This window comes from Oryx dammah, unplaced genomic scaffold, assembly GCF_014754425.2.
Source record: "Oryx dammah isolate SB20612 unplaced genomic scaffold, SCBI_Odam_1.1 HiC_scaffold_2, whole genome shotgun sequence".
NCBI classification, from domain to species: Eukaryota; Metazoa; Chordata; class Mammalia; order Artiodactyla; family Bovidae; genus Oryx; species Oryx dammah.
Genome location: NW_024070186.1, coordinates 182132294 through 182156110, shown reverse-complemented (window position 1 = coordinate 182156110; position 23817 = coordinate 182132294). Strand labels below are relative to the sequence as shown.

Below are 23817 nucleotides of genomic sequence, written 5' to 3'. Positions count from 1 at the left end.
ACTCCCCAGGTCAGTAGCTGCCCAATATGCTACTGGAGATCAGTTGAGAAATAACTCCACAAAGAATGAAGGGATGGAGCCAAAGCAAAAACAATACCCAGGTGTGGATGTGACTGGTGACAGAAGCAAGCTCCGATGCTGTAAAGACAATATTACATAGGAACCTGGAATGTCAGGTCCATGAATCAAGGCAAATTGGAAGTGGTCAAACAGGAGATGGCAAGAGTGAATGTCGACATTCTAGGAATCAGTGAACTAAAATGGACTGGAATGGGTGAATTTAACTCAGATGACCATTATGTCTACTACTGCGAGCAGGAATCCCTCAGAAGAAATGGAGTAGCCATCACGGTCAACAAAAGAGTCTGAAATGCAGTACTTGGATGCAATCTCAAAAATGACAGAATGATCTCTGTTCGTTTCCAAGGCAAACCATTCCATATCACAGTAATCCAAGTCTATGCCCCAACAAGTAACGCTGAAGAAGCTGAAGTTAATGGTTCTATGAAGACCTACGAGACCTTTTAGAACTAACACCCAAAAAAGATCTCCTTTTCATTATAGGGGACTGGAATGCAAAAGTAGGAAGTCAAGAAACACCTGGAGTAACAGGCAAATTTGGCCTTGGAATACAGAATGAAGCAGGGCAAAGACTAATAGAGTTTTGCCAAGAGAATGTACTGGTCATAGCAAACACCCTCTTCCAACAACACATGAGAAGACTCTACACATGGACATCACCAGATGGTCAACACTGAAATCATATTGATTATATTCTTTGCAGCCAAAGATGGAGAAGCTCTATACAGTCAGCAAAAACAAGACCAGGAGCTGACTGTGGCTCAGATCATGAACTCCTTATTGCCAAATTCAAACTGAAACTGAAGAAAGTAAGGAAAACCACTAGACCATTCAGGTAGGACCCAAATAAAACCCCTTATGATTATACAGTGGAAGTGAGAAATACATTTAAGGGACTAGATCTGATAGAGTGCCTGATGAACTATGGACTGAGGTTCATGACATTGTACAGGAGATAGGGATCAAGACCATCCCCATGGAAAAGAAATGCAAAAAAAGCAAAATGGCTGTCTGAGGAGGCCTTACAAATAGCTGTGAAAAGAAGAGAGGTGAAAAGCAAAGGAGAAAAGGAAAGATATAAGCATCTGAATGCAGTTCCAAAGAATAACAAGAAGAGATAAGAAAGCCTTCCTCAGTGATCAAGGCAAAGAAATAGAGGAAAACAACAGAATGGGAAAGACTAGAGATCTCTTCAAGAAAACTAGAGATATCAAGGGAACATTTCATGCAAAGAAAGGCTCGATAAAGGACAGAAATGGTATGAACCTAACAGAAGCAGAAGATATTAAGAAGAGATGGCAAGAATACACAGAAGAACTGTACAAAAAAATCTTCACGACCCAGATAATCACAATGGTGTGATCATTCACCTAGAGCCAGACATCCTGTAATGTGAAGTCAAGTGGGCCTTAGAAAGCATCACTACGAACAAAGCTAGTGGAGGTGATGGAATTCCAGTTGAGGTATTGCAAATCCTGAAAGGTGATGTTGTGAAAGTGCTGCACTCAATATGCCATCAAATCTGGAAAACTCAGCAGTGGCCACAGGACTGGAAAAGTTCCCAAAGAAAGGCAATGCCAAAGAATGCTCAAACTACCGCACAATTGCACTCATCTCACACGCTAGTAAAGTAATGCTCAAAATTCTCCAAGCCAGGCTTCAGCAATATGTGAACCATGAACTTCCAGATGTTCAAGCTGGTTTTAGAAAAGGCAGAGGAACCAGAGATCAAATTGCTAACATCTGCTAGATCATCGAAAAAGCAAGAGAATTCCAGAAAAACATCTATTTCTGCTTTATTGACTATGCCAAAGCCTTTGACTGTGTGGATCACAATCAACTGTGGAAAATTCTTCAAGAGATGGGAATACCAGACCACCTGCCTCTTGAGAAACCTATATGCAGGTCAGAAAGCAACAGTTAGAACTGGACATGGAACAACAGACTGGTTCCAAATAGGAAAAGGAGTACATCAAGGCTGTATATTGTCATCCTGCTTATTTAACTTATATGTAGAGTACATCATGAGAAACGCTGGGCTGGAAGAACCACAAGCTGGAATCAAGATTGCCGGGAGAAATATCAATAACCTCAGATATGCAGATGACACCACCCTTATGGCAGAAAGTGAAGAGGAACTATAAAAAGCCTCTTGATGAAAGTGAAAGTGGAGAGTGAAAAAGTTGGCCTAAAGCTCAACATTCAGAAAACGAAGATCATGGCATCCGGTCCCATCACTTCATGGGAAATAGATGGGGAAACAGTGGAAACAGTGTCAGACTTTATTTTGGGGGGCTCCAAAATCACTGGAGATGGTGACTGCAACCATGAAATTAGAAGAGGCTTACTCCTTGGAAGAAAAGTTATGACCAACCTAGATAGCATGTTGAAAAGCAGAGACATTACTTTGCCAACAAAGGTCTGTCTAGTCAAGGCTATGGTTTTTCCAGTGGTCATGTATGGATGTGAGAGTTGGACTGGGAAGAAAGCTGAGCGTCGAAGAACTGTGGTGTTGGAGAAGACTCTTGAGAGTCCCTTGGACTGCAAGGAGATCCAACCAGTCCATTCTGAAGGAGATCAGCCCTGGGATTTCTTTGGAAGGAATGATGCTAAAGCTGAAACTCCAGTACTTTGGCCACCTCACATGAAGAGTTGACTCATTGGAAAAGACCCTGATGCTGGGAGGCATTGGGGGCAGGAGGAGAAGGGGACGACAGAGGATGAGATGGCTGGATGGCATCACGGACTCGATGGACATGAGTCTGAGTGAACTCCGGGAGTTGGTGATGGACAGGGAGGCCTGGCGTGCTGCGATTCCTGGGGTCACAAAGAGCTGGACACAACTGAGCAACTGAACTGAACTGAATGAAGTAATATGGGCTTCCCTGGTGGCTCAGTGGTAAAGAATGTACTTGCAATGCAGGAGACGTGGGTTCGATTTCTTGGTCAGGAAGATCCCCTGGAGAAGGAAATGGCAACGCACTCCAGAATTCTTGCTGGAAAATTCCATGGACAGAGGAGCCTGGCGAGCTACAGTCCATGGGGTTAAAAAAGAGTAGGACACGACTTAGTGGCTAAACAACAACAACAATGAAGTAACATAGTCCTTGTTCTGCAAAAGCTAGATGGACTTTATTTTTTACAACCAAGTCCTAAGTAAGACAAATGCTTACCTTATAAACTTGTTATAAGAAAAATAAAAATAATATATGAAAAATGCTTACCTCGGTGCCTGGCCTTTAAATAACACCCAATACATGGTTGCTAACACTATTATTACAATCAAGTCACAAGGACGGACTATTACAGGAACTAGACGGATTAATCATCCCCCTCAGTCACTTAAATTAATCTCCCCTGAAGGGTGGCATGCCATGGGGTTCTGTCCTTGATCCTATCCCAGGCCATAATTTTATCAATGGCCAGATCTGGCTGTCGAAGGCTGTTTATTCAGTCTGCAGGTGACATTCAGATGGGTGGCACATGGAAGAAACTGGATGACAGAATCTGGGTTCAGGTCCATTTCTACAGGCTAGAGATGGATCAAGAACAGCTTGATAAAATGCATCATGGCCAGGGTAAAGGTCCTATACAAGGAGAGGCGCTGGAAAAGTCTGCTTGAGAAAAGTTCATGAGACAAAGGCAGGGCTTTTAGCTAATGTGTTCAGTATGAGCTAACAGGGTGATGTGGCTGCCAGAAGCATGCCACAACCATAGCACACACATGATGTGTGTTAGAAATTTTGTCAGGATCAGAGGGAAGAAGGGAACTAACATGTTTCGGCACCTACTGTGTGCCAGGCCCCATGTTAAACACTTGACACATTACTGAAATTGACACCTTCATTAACCTATGAGGGGGTGTTATTCCCATTTGACAGGTGAGAAAACTGAGGCTTATGTGAGTGAAGGGACTTCACCAGCGTAGTAGAGAGCAGAGTTAGTATGGGATCCCAGTTCTTACTAGAAAGTACACTCCATCTCCACGGTCTATACTGATCTGTTCATTGTCGGAATACTCAGTTTGGTTCTGACAGTGTATTTTTAGAGAAGAATGAACTTGTCCAGATGAAGGTGACCAGGAAGGTGAAAACGCTTAAGAAGAAGTCACCTTGAGACTGAATCAAGTTGGGAAGACCAAGAGCAAGTACACACAGCAGCCTCTCCTAGCCAAATCCACAGAAATGATACCATTTAAAATTCGTAAGGAACCTCCCTGGTGATCCAGTGGTTAAGAATCTGCCTTCCAATAGAGGGGACTCGGTTCATTTGATCCCTGGTCTGGGAACTAAGATGCCACATGCCATGGAGCAGCTAAGCCCGTGTGCTGCAACTACGGAGCCCCTAGGCTCTGGAGACTGGGCACCGCAACTAGAGAGAAGCCCACGCACCTCAGCAAAGGACCCCACCTGCTGCAACTAAGACATGATGCCACCCTCCCTGGTGGCTCAGAGAGGAAAGAATCCACCTGCAGTGCAGGAGACCCGGGACCCATTGCTGGGTCGGGAAGATCCCCTGGAGAAGGAAATGGCAACCCACTCCAGTACCCTTGCCTGGAAAATCCCATGGACAGAGAAGCCTTGCGGCCTACAGTCCCTGGGGTTGCAAAAAGTCAGACACGACTAAGCAGCTAACACTTTGAACTAAATAAACATTTTTAAAAAACAAAATAAAATTCACAGGAAGATGAGAAGGGGTGATACTGCTGGATTTAAAATGTTGAGAAATTCTTGAGAAATGCTGGCAGACAGAACTGGATGAATGAAAACAAGCACAGGCCAAATCGAAAGCTCGGAAGGAGGATTGTGATATGGGAAGGGGGTCTTGGGCTGCTCCAGGCCTAGAGGCAACATATTCTCCAGGGAGAGGAGGGGACCTGAGGTTAAAGGTGAAAGAGATGGGTTGGGAATGCCTATGAGGAATGCCAAGAAGTGGCTCTTCAATCCATCCAGATTGTAGGAGCTGTGACCGTGGGTCTCTGGGACAGAAGAGCAGGATATATACAGAAGAAAAAGGAAGAATTCTGTGCTCAGAAGACAAACATCACATTTTTTGTGGTAATTTCCACCCCTCTGCCCATAATCACTGGTAGCAAACTCTCATAAAAAGAAAAAGCAGTCACAGACAACAAAACAGATCGCATTACACAGAAGAGCACATATTCACAAATTACCAAACATTTCAAGAAAACTCACACCATGAAAGAGAGGGGCCAACTCAACAAACAAACAATGAAAGAAACCGAGATAACAATGCAAGCAGAGGCATTAGAAACATTTTTAATATTATCAGAAGAATCAGAGAACGCACTGACTCCTTGAACAATCTACTATGGAAGAGAATCAGAAATCATGAATACAACATTTAATCATCAAAACTAAAAAAAAAAAAAAAATCAAAAGACAATGAAGAGGACTTCCTTGGTGGTACAGTGGATAAGAGTCTGGCTGCCAATGCAGGGGACATGGGTTCGATCCCTGGTCTGAGAAGATTCCACATGCTGCAAAGCAACGAAACCTGTGTGCCACAGCTGCTGAAGCCTGCATGCCTAGAGCCTGAGCTCCACAATGAGAGAAGCCACTGCAATGAGAAGCTCATGCACCATAACGAAGAGTGGCCCCTGCTTGCTGCAACTGGAGAAAGTCTGTGCACAGCACTGAAGATTCAGTGCAACAAAAAAATAAAATAAAAACAAAATCAATCCATCAATAACTTTTTTTTTAAAAAGATAATGGAGAACAGAATAGATATAGAGAAAATTACTGAGTGGGAAGATCAGCAGAGGTGTTTCCCCAAACACAGGAATAAAGACAAAGAAGTACTGGCAAAAACAGGATAGGCTGTTAGCCACTATTAGCAAGGTTTTTTAGAGAGCCTGGCATTCTCAAATATTTTTAGTAGCAGTATAAATCATTAGAGTTTTTTTTATAAGGCTATTTCTAGATTTTTTGCCATGTGAGTCAAATAAATCCCTATTGTTAACCCAAGGGTCAAAAAATTATACCCCATAGGCCAAATCTGTCCCACCACGTATTTTTTTTTTGTCAATAAAGTTTTATTAAAACACAGCTCCACTCACTAATTAATATACTGCTATGGCTGCTTCCACACTACAATGACAGAGCTGAGTAGCTGTGACATAAAATGCTTGCTGATCCCTGGTTTAGGCCATTGTTAGTTGGGTTTCCTGCTCTTTGCAGCCAAATGCACTCCCAACTGAAATGGGGACTAGAACTGTAATAAACAGAAAAAAGTCTAGAAAGATGAACATTCTACCAATAAAAGGTTATTTCTAGATAGGGTTATTAGGTTGGGGTATGTTTGAAGGACATTTTTTAATTTAGTGAACAAACGAAATTTTAAAAAAACTAATGAGAGGTAAATTATTTTTAAAATTGACAATTTAATTATTCTAATGAAAGGATAAGTGAAGGTTTAATACCACAGTTTAACTATTAATACATTTAAAAACACAGATGAAGACTTCCTTGGTGGTCCGGTGGACGCGAATCCACCTGCCAGTGCAGGGGACACGGGTTTGATCCCTGGTGAGGGAAGACTGCGCAGCTGTGGGGCAGCTGAGCCCCTGTGCTATAGCTGGCCTGTGTGTCGCAGCTACTGAAGCCAGGAGCTCTCGAGCCCGTGCGCCCCAACAAGAGAGGCCACTGCTGTGAGACGCCCGTGCACCACAAACAGGAGAGTAACCCCTGCTCATCACAATGAGAGAAAGCCCGCTGCAGCAACAAAGACCCAGCGCCCTACAATAAGTAAATAAAAGAAAAAGATGGATGAATCTCACAGATATGTCTAACAAAAACAAAACAAAGAAAAAAAAAAGTGCTTACTCTGTGAATCCATTTATATGAAGTTCAAATACAGGCAAAACTACTCTATACCGTCAGAGCCAAGACAGTGGTCACCCTCCTGGAGAGCTGCAGTACCTGGGAGGGGGCATGAAGATGCCTCCTGCATTGCTAGGAATGGTCCATATTTTGACGTGGGTAGTGGTAACACAGGAGCACTCATAAAATTCATAAAAGTGTACACCAAAGATTGTCTCCTTTATTGTATGTAAGTTATACCTCAATTAAAAAAAAAACTAAAAAAGAAATGGAAGGTAAGCATTTATAATTGTCCTTTAGCATAATCCTAAGCCTGAAATACATATAGTTGCATATTAAGAAGAGGTGGCAAGAATGCACAGAAGAACTATACAAAAAAGATCTTCATGACCCACATAACCATGATCGTGTGATCACTCATCTAGAGCTAGACATCCTGGAATGCAAAGTCAAATGGGCCTTACGAAGCATCACTATGAACAAAGCTAGTGGAGGTGAAGAAATTCCAGTAGAGGTATTGCAAATCCTAAAAGATGATGCTATGAAAGTGCTGCACTCAATATGCCAGCAAATCTGGAAAACTCAGCAGTGGCCACAGGACTGGAAAAGGTCAGTTTTCATTCCAATCCCAAAGAAAGGCAATGCCAAAGAATGCTCAAACTACTGCACAATTGCACTCATCTCACACTCTAGCAAAGTAACGCTCAAAATTCTCCAAGCCAGGCTTCAATGGTACGTGAACTGTGAACTTTCAGATGTTCAAGCTGGACTTAGAAAAGGCAGAGGAACCAGAGATCAAATTACCAACATCCACTGGATCATGGAAAAAGCAAGAGAGTTGCAGAAAAACATCTATTTCTGCTTTATTGACTATGCCAAAGCCTTTGACTGTGTGGATCACAACAAACTGTGGAAAATTCTTAAAGAGATGGGAATACCAGGCCACCCGACCTGCCTCCTGAGAAATCCATATGCAGGTCAAGAAGCAACAGTTAGAACTGGACATGGAACAATAGACTAGTTCCAAATCGGGAAAGGAGTACGTCAAGGCTGTATGTTGTCACCCTGCTTATTGAACTTATATGCAGAGTACATCATGAGAAATGCTGGGCTAGATGAAGGACAAGCTGGAATCAAGATTGCCGGGAGAAATATCGATAACTTCAGATATGCAGATGACACCACCATTATGGCAGAAAGTGAAGAAGAACTAAAGAGGCTTTTAATGAAAATGAAAGACGAGAGTGAAAAAGTTGGCTTAAAACTCAACATTCAGAAAACGAAGATCATGGCATCCAGTCCCATCACTTCACAGCAAATGGGGCAACAATGGAAACAGTGAGACTTTATTTTCCTGGGCTCCAAAATCACTGCAGATAGTGACTGCAGCCATGAAATTAAAAGATGCTTGTTCCTTGGAAGAAAAGCTATGACCAACCTAGACAGCATATTAAAAAGCAGAGACATGACTTTGCCAACAAAGGTCTAATCTAATCAAAGCTATGGTTTTTCTAGTAGTTATGTATGACTGTGAGAGTTGGACTATAAAGAAAGCTGAGTGCCGAAGAATTGATGCTTTTCAAGTGTGGTGTTGGAGAAGACTCTCGAGAGTCCCTTGGACTGCAAGGAGATCCAATCAGTCCATCCTAAAGAAAATCAGTCCTGAAGATTCATTGGAAGGACTGATGCTAAAGCTGAAACTCCCACACTTTGGCTACCTGATGCAAAGAACTGACTCATTGGAAAAGACTCTGATGCTGGGAAAGATGGAAAGCAGGAGAAGAAGGGTCAACAGAGGATGAGATGGTTGGATGGCAACACCGACTCAGTGGACATGAGTTTGAGTAAGCTCCAGGAGTTGATAATGAACAGGGAAGCCTGGGGCGCTGCAGTCCATGGGGTCGCAAACGGTCGGACACGACTGAGCAACTGAACTGAACTGAACTGAGAAGGGAATAAAAAAATAAATAAAAATAGTGACTTTATAGGTGGTAGGATAAGGACTAATTTTTGTAGCATTAAGCCTCTTCTATTTTTCTACAATGGGCATGCATTAGTTCTGGAATCAAAAATACATTAAAAATGTCTGGAGCCAGCCCCACTGAGGTCAATGCCTGCAGATATGAACTACACCGACACTACCTCCCCCAGCTACCCCAGCTGATGGAACATTCTGAAATGGGACTCAGCAGTGGGACTGGACAAATAACAATAACATACTTTTAAAGAGGACTTACAGGTATAGTTCTAAGTACTTCATATGTATTATTTAATTCTCTCAACAGCCCCATGAGATGGTACTATGCTTTCAGTTCCATTCAGCAGATGGAAAGTGAAGCACAGAGAGGTTATGTAAAGTGCCAAGAAAGCTCAGCTGGTAAAGAATCTGCCTGCAATGCAGGAGACCTGGGTTTGACCCCTGGGTTGGGAAGATCCCCTGGAGAAGGGAAAGGCTACCCACTCCAGTATTCTAGCTTGGAGGATTCCATGGACTATATAGTTGGACACGACTGAGTGACTTTTACTTTCACTTTCAAAGACCACACAGCAAATTAAGAGTTAGAACCAGGATTGCAAACGAAAGCAGTCAGGCTTGGACAGCTTCCCTGCCCTTGATCACTCAAGCCATCTCCCAGGACATCAACAGAGTATGGGCAGTTCAAAGAGATTTTTGCAAGAGTTTAGGCTTCTGTATTGAAAAAGCAAAAGGCCATCAAAGTAGTCATCCTGGGAAAAGAAGCTGAGAACTTTCTTGGACTTTCCTACACACAGCAGAGGGTGAGGAGGGTCATATAATCTGTTCAGCAGCCTCCAAGGGGAATGCAGGACTTTCCAGGTGGCTCAGTGGCAAAGAATCCACCTGCCAATGCAGGAGACTTGGGTTCAATCCCTGGGTCAGGAAGGTCCCCTGGAGAAGGAAATTGGCAACCCATTCCAGTATTCTTGCCTGGAAAATCCCATGGACAGAGGAGCCTGGTGGGCTACAGTCCAAGGGGTTGCAGAAGCGTTGGATACAACTTAGCAACTAAAACAACAAATGAGAATGTAGCCATCATTAACTGTGCTTAGCTGGGGAAGGTCAGTGTCAGACCATCTTGGGTCATCAGGCAAGGAAACTGAGGCTTTCATTTATCTGGTAGTCACTGTCCCAGCTTCTCATTCACCTGCCCAGCCCTGTGGTCCCAGGAGTCTGGGACCCTCTCTAGTTCTAAACTGGCAGCAGGATCCGTGGGGAGGAGAGAGAAAGTGCCCGGTGTGAGAGGCAGGGGCATCCTCTGAGCGGGACTGGGCTTCCCATGTTTATCTTCCTCATCCGCACTGAGCCCTTGGACATCTGGAGAGGAAGGATGAACGCCATCCACTTTACAGTTAAGGAAACCGAGAAGGGCTAAGGAAGGTGCCTAACAGATGTTAGAGTGTGTTGTATCTGTCTAGGTAAACCTATAAAAGGGGAAAGTTAACTCATGGCATCTGGATTGAGAAAGGAAGGCTTCACACTGCGGTGGAGCACAGGCCCTAGGCACGTAGGTTTCACCAGTTGCTGCAATCCGGCTCACTAGTTGTGGCTCACTAGTTGTGGCTCACAGGCTGAGTTACTCCACAGTATGTGGGATCTTTCCCGACCAGGGATCGAACCGGTGTTCCCTGCATGGCAACCAAACCACCAGAGAAGCCCTAAAGCTGGGTTGAAGAGGGCTTCTATCACTTGAACAGAGCCTCAGAGACATGGCTTGTGGGCCCTGATGAAGTTGATGTTGGCTCTTATCAGACCTGGGGTGGTTGCAGGGGAAACGGAGGCCCAGAGCAGGGAGCGAGGGTGTGCCTACGGTCAACCATGGTAACTTAGGACTGGAGCCCTGGGGGCCTGGCACTCTTACACCCCTGGCCCTGCTTCTCCAGAGGTGTTCCCAGACTGGGCATCAGTTCTGCGGGCTCCTATTCATCGTGACACACACCTTTCATCAGTAATTTGCAGGAACCTCCTTCACTTGAATAGTATCATTTTCTTTTCTCATCATATTCTGCATTCTATAAAGTGATTGGGGTGGGGGGGTGGAGAGGTAAAGGGAGACTCAGGGCAATTTAATGCCTAGGATTTGAGGATATAAAAAATTTTGATGCTCTGGTGAAGGGCACACTGCTTATCCAAACCTGACTTGGGAAGAAGCTGTCAACATTATCTCCTTCTGGTCACAAATTGCAGCTCTCTGATGGGTTTTTTTGTTCAACTTTAATCTTGTGTTGGAAGCTCAGCTGATACCAGAAAGGTTTTAGACGTGTCAATCTCCTTCCTGGCACTTTATCAGAAATTGATTCTCTTTGCTTCTTGAAGCTTGATTCTTGGCCTTGCCGTTTGTTCAGCTTGGGTTACAGGCTCAGCAGCTGCGTACACGTTTCCTGCCGCTCACAGCCTGATGGCAGGGGCCTGGGAATAGGCTGGTGATCTCAAGGGCAAGGTAATTCTCACAAGAGGGACGATGTGCTGTTCCATTGCACTGAAGCGGCAAGGAACAATGACCAATCTGTGTCCTGCTTTTTCTTAGCAAGAGTTCTCATCCACCTCTGACTTGGAAGGGATTTGCTTTTTAAACAGGCCATCTTGCCCTCAGTATAACACCAGTTACAATACCAGTCCTAAATTATAATACTCAACACGTATCCAAAGTGTATCTTTGGATGTACATCTTTGGATGTATCCAAAGATATGTAACCATTTTCATTTTTCCAGCTCCTAGTAAGTACCAGGCACCATTCTAAGCACTTTACATACATTAGCTCACTGGATCCTTACCTCACCCCTAGACTGTAGGTTCTATACTATCCCTACTCTTTTTTTGAAAAAATAAACATGATTTTTTAAAATTTATTTTTGGCTGTACTTGGTCTTTGTTGCTGCACGGTTTTTTTCTAGTTGTGGAGGGCGGGAAAGCACAAGTCACTCAGTTGGGTCCAACTCTTTGTGACCCCATGGACTATAGAGTCCATGGAATTCTCCAGGCCAGAATACTGGAGTGGGTAGCCATTCCCTTCTCCAGGGGATCTTCCCGACCCAGGGATGGAACCCAGGTCTCCTGCATTGCAGGCGGATTCTTTACCAGCAGTGCCTCCAGGGAAGCCTCTAATCGTGGTGCATAGTCTTCTTATTTCAGTGGCTCCTCTTGTTGCTGGGCTAGAGCTCTGGGGGCAAAGTTGCAACACGTGGGCTCAGTAGTTGTGGTTCCCGGACTATAGAGCACAGGGTCAATAGTTGTGGTACATGGACTCAGTTGCTCCGAGGCACATGGGATCCTCCAGGATCAGGGACTGAACCCATGTCTACCGCCTTGGCAGGTGAAGCCCATATTCCTACTCTTTAGAAGAGTAAGTCAAGCCACAGACAGGATAGGTATCTTGCCTGAGTGACGGCAGGAGCCTAGGAATCCGGGCTGTTTGGGTCCAGGGTTCACAGGCTCAACTACTTGGCTATGCTGCTTCTAAACCCACCATGTGACTGACCTGCCCCTACAGAAATCAGAAGCTGTTCATGTCACCGGAGCCCCCAGAGTCCAAGTTCTCAAAGCTACAGAGACCAAGACCACAAGAAGCAGAAAGACTAACGTCACCACAGGGAATGCAACTAGCTGTTGAATGTAAAATGGATTTCACTCTTCTCTGCCCAGAAATGTGAACTAAAAGGCTTCATTCCAGGAAAAGTATAGATTTGGAATGTCAGCTGTCACACTGGACAGGCTCTTGAAATGCAGCACCATTAGCTTCCACTGTCTTTTTCTCCCTCTTCCTTTCTTTAAAAAAAAAAATTTTTTTTTAACATTTTCAACAAAGCAGTGGAGATCCGTAAATATGCAAGAGGCAGCTCCTGATCCCTGCAGAAGACTGAAGCTGCAAGAATGCAGAACTGAAATGAGCAAAGGGAAGGGTCTGCTGTTTGCAGGCTGGCGGGGTCTGAAACTTACAAGAAGAATCACTGGCCTCCTGCAATTGGCCACAACAGGTGCTTGGGGCCGAGGGCCCAGGAGATCTGGCACTCAGAAATCGAGGTGCTGGACATGCCCCCATGTTTTCAGGATAATACCCTGCTCCCATTCCCTGCTAAGAAAAGGACCAGGGACCCACAGCTGAGGCTAATGAGTGTGAGTGCCTCAGCCAAGGGCAGCCGCACTTGAATCTGGAGAGAATTCCACAAGGTGTCCTGAACAAAAAACTCTGCCCCACTCATGCACCATTACAAGACAAATTAGGATCATTGATTTTAAAAAATCACATCCTCTTTGATCCATTAATTCTACTTATAAGAGTTAACCTTTGGCTATACCTGCACAACTGCACAGAGATGCCTGCTCTAGAATATTCTTATAGTAGCAGAAGACTCCTGATAGCCTAGATTAGTCATTAACTGGGAAGTGTCAGTCAGTCACTCAGTCATGTCCAACTCTTTGCAACACCATAGACTGTAGCCCACCAGGCTCCTTTGTCCATAGACTTCTCCAGGCAAGAATACTGGAGTGGGTTGCCATTTCCTTATCCGGGGCATTAACTGGGAACTAGTTATATATTTAGGCTTTCCTGGAGGTTCAGTGGTAAAGAATCCTCCTGCAATGCAGGAGATGTAAGACACCAGCTCAGTCCTTGGGTTGGGAAGATCCCCTGGAGAAGGAAATGGCAACCCACTCCAGTATTCTTGTCTGGAGAATCCCATGGACAGGGGAACTTTGGCGGGCTACAGTCCATGCGGTTGTAAAAGACTCAGACACAGCTTACAGCCTAAACAACAACAAGTCATATATTTATGGACAAGTTCACAATTCTCTTGGACTTCCCTGGTGGCTCAGACAGTAAAGCGTCTGTCTACAATGTGAGAGACCTGGGTTCGCTCCCTGGGTTGGGAAGATTCCCTGGAGAAAAGTGTGAAAGTGAAAGTGAAGTCGCTCAGTCGTGTCCGACTCTTTGCGACCCCGTAGACTGTAGCCTATCAGGCTCCTCCATCCATGGGATTTTCCAGGCAAGAGTGCTGGAGTGGATTGCCATTTTCTCTCCAGGGGATTTCCCCGACCCAGGAATCGAACCCAGGTCTCCTGCATTGCAGGCAGATGCTTTACCATCTGAGCCACCAGGGAGGAAATGGCAACCCACTACAGTACTCTTGCCTTGAAAATCCCATGGACGGAGGAGCTTGGTGCAGGCTACTATCCATGGGGTTGCAAAGAATCAGGCATGACTGAATGACTTCATTTTCTCACTTTCACAATTCTCTATATGTTATTTTTTAGTAGCAAAACTAGATCTGAACTGACATGAAATTTAGTCTTTATCCCACCTTAGTAGTAGTAGGAACATTCATATTTTCCTGCAGATATATTAATATATTTGACTACAGAATGCTGACCCACGGCTATACTTAGATAATATTACTTTCTAAATTCTAAAAAACTAGAAACACGTTTGGCTCCAAAGACGTCAGATAAAGGACTGGATTTTTGTTCATTCACAGTGAAGTACTAGGCAGCCATAGAAAAGAATGAATGAGATTTGTATACATGTGCTGCTACAGGATATTCTCTAAGACACATTGTCAAGTAAAAAGAAAAATCCAGAACAATGTATTGCATGCTATCATTGTGTTAAAAGGCAGGGGGTGGAGGTAAGGGCAGAGGATAGAATATTTGTGGAAGGACAGAAAATGATTACAATGGTTGTCTCTTGGGAGGGCAACTGGGGGGCTAATGTCAAGAGCATCGTACCCCTCAATGTATTTAGTAGGTTTTTTTTTTTTTAATTTCACTTATTTATTTTATTTTTGCCCGTTTTGGGTCTTCACTGCTATGCTATGGTTTTCTCTAGTTATGGCAATTGGGTGCTAGACCCTAATTGAGGTGCATGGGCTTCTGATGGCTGTGGGTATTCCTGCTGTGAAGCTGGGGCTCTAGGGCACACAGGTGTCAGTAGCTGGGGCACATGGGGGCTCAGCTGCCCTATGGCATGTGGGATCTTCCCAACCAGGGATCAAACCCTGGTCTACTGCATTGACGGGCAGATTCTTAACCACCGGACCACCAGGGGAGTCCCTGCCACTTAGTATTGATTAGGCAGGTTGATCAGACTCTCTCTGGCCTCTGACCCAGGAGAAGAAATAACTGGGAGAGAGTATGAAGACAACACCAGGTCCGGGGCCCAGAGGGGAGTGAAGGCGTGTTCATGGTGGCGCACAGAGAAGCTGTTCAGAGAGCCTGGTCCCTGGAGGCTCCCTGAATCCTCGCCTCCCTCCTTTGCTGGGTCCCCCTGAGATCCCAGTCTCCTCCTCTGCTTGGCGAACATGAAAGGCGTCTCTAGTCCTTGTTCCACAAGGTTCTGCTAACAGTAGGAAATGCTCGTGTGTGCGCATGCGTGCATGTGCACACTTACATGTGCGTGCAAAGGGAAGGCTTAACATTTTCTAGGCGCTTGACTTCTGCAGTCCTTTACAAAGTGAGCTCAGCAGAGGAATGTGCTGTCAGGGGCATTTTGCAGAATCTCCCATCAGCTGCACGAGGAGGCAGTCCATTATCACAGAAGGCTCTCAGAGTGGTTTACAGTGGGGGCCCCAGAGCTGCCTGCCTGGGGCGCACAGCCAGGAACCCGGAAGCCTGGAATCAGCCTACCGTCTGCCTGGAGCAAGGAAGACCCCTTCAGCCCTGAGTGCAATTGTGCTGTCTTTTCCATCCAAGGCCATGGCTGTCTCTCTGTTAAATTCTAGACACACTAAGGAATGATCACAATTATGTAGCAACTAACATTTACGGAATATCTACTATGCACAGTGCTAGGCACTTTATCACTGCCTTGATTCTGTATACCAAGTCTCCAAGGTGGGAATTATCAAATAAGGTGAGAAGGGTCAAGAGAGTAGGCTAAAGGTCACAGGACAAGCATTTGAGCAGAAGCACACTGTGGGCTCCGTTCAGAGTGGCCTGGGGCCTCCGTGGCTCCGTGTAAGAGCAGGGCATGTCCTCAACACCGTGTTCTCGAGCTCCACAGTGTTTCTGTTGCCATCGGTGTGGGCCCTGATCAGTAAGGGGTTGATGAATAAATATTTCTTCCTCCTCTATGTTTTCCTGTTTGTTTTTTAAAATTTTTAACACTGTATGAAAAATTTACTTTCTAATGATTTTTGAGTAAACCACAATGGCCACGATTTCAGAAATCATTAACAATTCATGACCAAAGGCCAGAAACGCTACATAAACTCCACAGGCAGGAGCCGTGAATCCTTGCTAGAGAAGAGGTGGCGGATATTTTTACCAGCTACTTCAGAAGTAGCTACTGACTTCAGGCCAGCCATCCAAGCAATATTCTTTCAGAAATGACTGTCACGCTTCCTAAGCCTCTGTTAAAGCCGCCTCTTCCAGGAAGTCTTCTCTCTCTCCTCCAGCACCCGCTGGGGCTTTGGTCTGGATCTCCTCTCTGCTTTTCTGCTATGCTGTGTGCTTGTCTATCTGGCGGGGGTAGCGCAGGCTTGCAGCGCGTGGGGAAGCACCCAGGCTGAGAACTTAATAGGTATAAAACACTGGTTCTCAGTATCTGTGGGCACAGTGGGAAAGGGGAGGGTGGCGTGAACTGGGAGATTAGGATTGACATGTGTACATTGGGTGTGTGCTCAGTCGCTTCACTCAGGTCCAAGTCTTGGCAACCCACTGGACTGTAGCCCACCAGGCTCCTCTGTCCATGGGGTTCTCCAGGCAAGAATCCTGGAGTCGGTTGCCATGCCCTCTTCCAGGGGATCTTCCCAACCCAGGGATCAAACACGTCTCCTGCATCACAGGTGGATTCTTTACCGCTGAACCACTGGGGAAGCCCCCATATATACATGATCATGTGTAAAATAGATTGCTAGTGGGAAGCTGCTAAATAAGACAGGGTGCTCAGCCCGGCACTCTGTAACAACCTAGAGGGGTGGAATTGGGCGGGGTCGGGGAGAGGCTCAAGAGGGAAGGAGCATAAGTATACTCATGTTGTTGTATGCCAAAAACAAACACAACGTTGTAAAGCAATTATTCTCCAATTAAAAATAAATAATAACACACACACACACACAAAGGCTGGTTCTCATTCATGGCTGCATGTCAGAATCACTTGGGGGGAATTACAAAATTCTGATGCCTTGGTCACACCCCCAGAGCTTGTGATTTAACTGATCTGGAAAGAGACCTGGACCGTTGTTGTTGTTCAGTTGCCAAGTCGTGTCCGACTCTACATTCCCATGGACTGTAGCATGTCAGGCTTCCCTGTCCTTCACTGTCTCCTGGAGTTTACTCAAATTCATGTTCACTAAGCTGGTGATGTTATCTAACCCTCTCATCCTCTGCTTCCCTCTTCTCCTTCTGCCTTCAATCCTTCCCAGAATCAGGTTAATTGAAAAGCTCCCAAGTGATACAAACATGCTGTGATATTTGTGAACCGCTGATATCCAGCATCCAGCCCAAGGTCCGGTTCTGATACCTGCTTGGAGTCACGCAGATGTGGGGGTGGGAGGGGTGGCGCAGGGAGGATCCCATTAAAAGAAGACAGGTCTTCATCAAAAGTCATTACCCAGGGACTTCCCTGGTGGTCCAGTGGCTAAGACTCCGAGTTCCCAATGCAGGACGTCCGGGTTTGATCCCTGGTTAGGAAACCAGAACTCACATGCTGCAACTAAGACCTGGCATATCAAACATACATCTATATACACATACATTTACATTTAAATTTTATTTATTTATTTTTGGCGGTGCGGGGTCTTCCTTGCTCTGCAGGCTTTTCTCTAGTTGCAGCGAGCGAGGGCTACTCTGCAGATGCAGTTTGCGGGCTTCTCATTGAGGTGGTTTCTATTGTTGCAAAGCACGGCCTAGGCCACAGGGGTTTCAGGAGTCGCAGTTCCCAGGCTCTAGAGCGCAATCTCAGTCGTTGTAGCACACGGGCTTAGCTGTTCCAGGGCATGTGGGATATTCCTGGATGGGAAATGGAACCATAGTTCCTGCACTGGCAGGCAGATTATTTACCGCTGAGCCACCAGGAAAGCCCTAAATTTTTTGTTTTTCAAATGCCCACTGTTGCCTTATAGGAACAAGGAAGGACTCAATGTTGCCACTCTCCATTTTGCAGAGAAGCCAGAAGCCTGCATTTTTTTTTTTTTTTTGGTGAAATCTCTCAATTTTTGAATGTGATCAGCTAATTTTGGGCTTCCCAGGGGGCTCAGTGGTAAAGAATCTGCCTGCCAAAGCAGGAGACACAGGTTTGATCACTGGGTTGGGAAAATCTCCTGGAGAAGGACATGGCTACCCACTCCTGTATTCTGGCCTGGGAAATCCCATGGACAGAGGAGCCTGGCGGGCTAAAGTCCACAGGGCTGCAGAAGCGTCAGATACGACTTAGAGACTAAAGAACAACAACGCTTAATTTTAAAAGATTGTCATAGGGTATGGGCAGATAAAAACACGACTTTGGAGCTGAAAGTGGCCTGGCAAGCTCATTGAGAACAGCTTCTCATCCTCCCTTTGCAGCGCTGGCCCACCACCATGCAGGATGGTACCCAATCCCCACTCAGGATACAAACTGCCCATCCACCTGCCAAGGTGTGTGCTGTCCTGTGTACCCTAGCCCCGAAGGAATATGACATAGGACGCTGTCTGCTTGTTCTCACCAGCTTGTCTTTCCTTTGCCTTTCATGGGGACAAAGCTTCCGCTATACCTGGCATCCTGTGTAAGGCAGAGAGAGTCAGGAAGTGCGAACTTCACAGACAACGTGGGCAGGAATGCGGAAAGAGGAGGTGGGTGGAGAGGCATGTTACAACATACAGGATGAGCATCCTGGCAGCTTGCTATTAGTTTCTTTCTCTTGTTTTTCTAACCAAACAAAAGTCATATTAAGAAAGTCAGTGCTCTCTTTTTCAGAGGGCCTGAAACCGTTTTAAACATCTTTCAGGATTGAACTTGGATGTTGTGATAAACAACCCCATTCTCTGTTTTCCCTCACTTCAAGTATTTTTCAGAGGAGTGATGTGAAATGCTCTCCGCGGCTGGCATGATGGGAGTAGCCAGGAAAGTGGCAATTAGGGGAGTCCTGTTGCCAAGGAGAGAGAGGAGGGGAGGGGGAAAGTGTCTCTGCTAGTTATCGGCTGCCTTAACCATCATTTTCCAGTGAATTTCTTAACATGGATAAATAAGATGCTGTCATTACGCAACCAAAGGCCTCAGGTTTAAACAATTCATTCCTGGCCTTAGAGGACTGGTACTCACTCTTGATCATTTAATCGGGGGAGGCCAGGTGCCTGCAGGCCAGTGTTCACCCCCATTCTGGCTTCTCCACCCTGAGGCTTCTGGAAGGATCTTCATGGAGACAGGCACATCTGCTTTTTTTCTTTTTTCATTTTTAGGTTTTACTTTATTCCTCATGATAAAAATCAGTACATAAAACACAAGGGGAAAATAAACAACAACAAAAAAACACTCCTATAATCTTATTGCCCAGATGAAACAACTGCAAATATTTTCTTTCAACGAATCAATCGTGAATTTTAAGAGCAGCACGAAAAAAAACACCTAAAGCAGCAGTGGTCCCCAACCTTTTTGGCACCAGGGGCCGATTTTGTGGACAGTAAAGAATCGGCCTGCAATGCAGGAGACTCCGGGTTGGAACCCTGGGTTGGGAAGATCCCTTGGTGGAGGAAATGGCAACCCACTGCCTGGGAAATCCTGTGGACAGAGGAGGCTGATGGGCTAATGTCCATAGGGTTGCAAAGAGTCTGACATGACAGAAGGATTAACACTTTTGCTTTCAATTTTTCTGCAGATCAGGGTGGCATGGGGGGAGCAGTGAGGATGAGGGGAGGGATGGCTTCGGGATGATTCTCGTAAGGTCCCTAGATCCCTCGCATGGGCATTTCACAGTAGGGTTCAAACTCCCATGAGAATTTAATGCTGCTGCTGATTGACAGGAGGTGGAGCTCAGGCGGTAACAAGAGAGATCAGGAGCAGCTGTAAATACAGATGAAGTTTCACTTGCTCACCTGCTGCCTTCTTGCTGTGCAGCTTGGTTCATAATGGGCCATGGACTGGTACTGGTCCATGGCCTGGGGGTTGGGGACCCCTGACCTAAAGTATTTCTACTCTGTATATTCAAAAGGACTCTCACATTTGATATTTCTTCAGAAAAATGCCCCCATCAGAAAGGAGTGGGAAGATCCACCCTAGTTCAGCTGCTGGAGTGCCCACTGGGGGCAGACACTGCAGTCTTCTTAGCATCCAAGTGCCTCAGTTATCTCCAAGCCCTCATCCCAGGCAGGCTGATAATATAGGAAGGAAAGCCATGCTGGCTGTTCTGACTACAGCTGAGAGAGAAGGTAATAGGAGAAAGGATGAGAGTCATAGTCAAGAACACAGGGTCCTTTGCAGGCCCACCCTAACCCACCTCCTCAGAGCTGGCTGGGGCAAGGCCATCACAGAAGCATCAGCACCACAAGCTTCAGAGAGAAGAATCAGGTCCTGTGGCCGTTTAAGCCCCTGGATGCATCTGAGCCTGAGAAGTTTCCTTCTGTCTTTGGAATCAGGTCTGTTTACAGTTAAGAGTGTGAGTACTGAAGCGTTGATGAATTTCAGGATTGGTCGATATAGGTGATGAGCACCCAAGACTTCAGACCCCCCGCTCCCATCAGCCACTAAATAAGACTCAAATGTAAACTCCCACAGGCTTGGGACTCGATCGAAGGGCCCTTCAGTCATTCACAGGTCCTACCTGCCACCTCCTCTCTCAAGCTCAATGACCTTGCAACTTTCCTTGTTTGATCTTTCTGCATTTGACCATGTTGTTTATCTGGCCTGGAAAACTACTCACTCTCAAGAGTTAACTTTTACATCAGCCTTTCTTGATACCACTGGCAGAGGTAGGCGATCCCTTTTCTGCACTGAAATCCCACCCTTTGTCCTTCTCTCCCGGGACTGGTACTTTCACACTGTATTGTGATGATCTCGTCCGTGGCACATCCTTCCAACGGTGCTGTGCACACCCTAAATCAAGGACTGTCTCTCATCCTTCCCTTAGTCTCAGCCCTGGGGCCTAGCACAGTGCCTGTGGGCTCAGCGTACTGAATTTCAAAAATTTCAAGAATGGTTAGTTTCAAGTATGTGGTTTATTTCAATATTTTGTAGCTCTTCCCATTAATAACTGGGGCCTATTTCCCCACTCCCTTTGAATCTGTGTTGACCTTGTGATCTGCTTTAAAGCATAGAAAGTAGCAGAAGTGGCACCATTCAAGTGCTGAGCCTAAGGCTCAGGAGTTTCTGAGTCTTCCACTCTTATACTCTTGAATCTCTGAACCCCTATGTGAACAAACCTGTCTAGCTTGCAGGAGGAGGGGAGGACATTGAAGGAGAATTAAAGCGCCATAACTGATGCTCCGATAGCCCCAGGGTGACACAGCTGTTAATGGCCAATGCATAAATAAAGCCCAGCTGTGGTCAGCAAGGCCTGGCCCATAAGCAGAATCTTTAGGGGAAGCTGAGCCCAAATGGCTGACCCTCAGAATCATGAACTAAACCCATAGTTGTTTCAAGTCACGAAAATCTGGGTGACTTGTTACACAGCCATAACTGACTGATACATTCAGTAAGAGATTATTAGTGACACTGGGTTGATAACTCCAGTTGCCAACTATCATTGGGTCAGGGATTCAAGCTAGAGACTCAGAAAAGGAGATCCAAGGATCTTTAAATCACCAGCCCATTCCCTCAGATCCTTTTAAATTCAGTTGCCTCCCACCAGCCCTCATCAGTGGCTCATTTACCTCCTTTTTCTCCCGAGAGCAGGACCGGCTTCTCTCAGCCTTTCGCAGAGTCTGACCTGTAGCAGTTCAAAAGCAGAACCAGAGATTTTGAGGCTGTTTTAAAACAGCTAGTTTATCACCAAAAAAGCTTTTTATTTGCAAAACTGAATAGACGGGACCAATCATAATCAAATGATTTTAAGAAAATGTAGCCTATTATGATAATGGGAAAATGGCATACTCTTGAAATAGACCAACGGCAATGAAATGGTAATTCACACACTCACATTATTTGACTATAATGAACAAAACCTCCGCTCTTTAATCTAGAACATTATCTGCACTTTGCAAGGGCCGACAGACTGTAGTTTTTTCCAGTCAAATTACATTTTTATTAAATTGTTTGGAATTATATAAAATGCCTTCCACCGTGCGCATACATATAACCTTTGATGAGTGCGTGCCAATATGCAGTGCCAAACCTCCGATCTCACCACATAGGTGCTGGTGCAAATGTGAATTAGCAGTAATCACCCCCATTTCACATAATGGGGCAATTTCAGAGAGAATTGTTGCTTTTCACAGAAAACTAGAAGACTAACATTGAAGGTATGCATACATTTCACAGATCGACATCAGGATGTTTAAATATGCTACTCCAAATGCAGGTTTTACAACTTTGATGGAAGCAGCCATTATGAAAGGAGTCCTTGATGGAAAATTAATGAGTCGCTTTGGTTTCAGAACGTAAGACGGGAGTCTCACTCCACATTGTCAATGTGTCTCGCAAATTGTCCAGCTTCACTCTCGGGTGGCTATCTGTGAGAAGGTCACAACCACATGTTCCATTAACCAGGAGGATTCTGAAGGTGGGAACAAAAAGGCTGAGTGATGACTTATTGCGACGCAAGAGAAGTGGACAGAGTCCGAGAGGAAAGACTTTCTCTTTTTAATTAATTTGGCTGCGCCAGGTCTTAGTTGTGGCATGTGGGATCTCGTTCCCTTACAGGGGATTGAACCCGGGCTCCTTGAACTGGGAGCACGAAGTCTTAGCCACGGACTGCCAGGTAAGTCCCAGATGTTTATCTTTGCATGTGGTCACTTCCGGTGGGTCCACATATGACTAAGACGCAGAGAGCTGCTCATAGCTGGTAAAAAAAAAAGCTCAGGTCAAGGGATGAGGCTCTTTCCAAAAAAGGATAAGGGAAAAAGCAAAGGTGCAAAGATGAACCTGTGGCACTGGCCAAACTTTGGGCCAATACATAAAAGGATGTAGAAAAGAGATAGCTATTTGTAGGAGACCCTGGGTAATACAGTATCACGGTATAGCAGACACCTTTGGAGGTATCTGCTGAGCTCATGATGACACCCTAGACTGCTCCCTTCTCTCTTTTCTTCCTCTGTATCCCCAGGGTGGTCCTGTGGCAACCATGACTGTACATGACCCCATACCCTGAATTTGGTATGCTCCACTGGGTATGGGCCCTTGACCCAATCACAGCCAATGAGAATCCCAGCCCCTAACATTTGAAATTGATTCTGAAAGAGAAGAGAGAGGGCTGGAGCAAGGCTACTCCACGTGTGAGCAGCCATCAGCCACTGGCTTTAGGGTCAGATTAACAGAGAATGACAAGACAGAGTGAATGGATCTGACACCCACAGCATGCACGCCTTTGTGTTTCACAGACACCTACTTTGATTAGGTTCTTCGTGTGTGTGTTTGCCTTTTTTTTTTTTTTTTTTGGCCTTAAGACAACCTAGGGTTTTAAAGATGAAAAAGAGCCCAGAAAAGGACTTCCCTGGTGGTCCAGTGATTGAGAATCCAACTGCTAACGCAGGGGACATGGGTTCGATCCCTGGTCTGGTGAAATTTCACATGCCTTGGGGCAACTAAGCCCTTGAGCCAAAATGTTTGAAGCCTGTGAGCTCTAGAGCCCGTGTTCCGCAACAAAAGAAGCCACTGCAAGAGAAACCCATGCACTGCAACTGGAGAAAGCCCAGCACAGCCAAAAATAAAAGTAATTACTTTAAAAAAAGAAAAAGCCCAGAAAAAGATACCACTGTGCTGCAGGATGCCCGTGGCGGGGGAGGTTTTACATGTGTGGACGGGGGGTAGACGGAAA

General features: G+C 45.4%; 1 protein-coding gene across 2 annotated transcripts in view; it reads right to left on the bottom strand.

The window, feature by feature from the left end:
* LOC120876459 (katanin interacting protein) overlaps positions 1 to 23817 on the bottom strand; it is a 235688-nt gene that overhangs the window by 195158 nt on the left and 16713 nt on the right. The window contains exon 2 of one of the 2 annotated variants that reach the window (XM_040258385.1): positions 21716 to 21771. In XM_040258385.1, the coding sequence (XP_040114319.1) occupies positions 21716 to 21771 (56 nt within the window). Of the gene's footprint in view, positions 1 to 21715; positions 21773 to 23817 lie in introns of those variants that run through there. The other variant, XM_040258393.1, reaches the window with a different exon arrangement.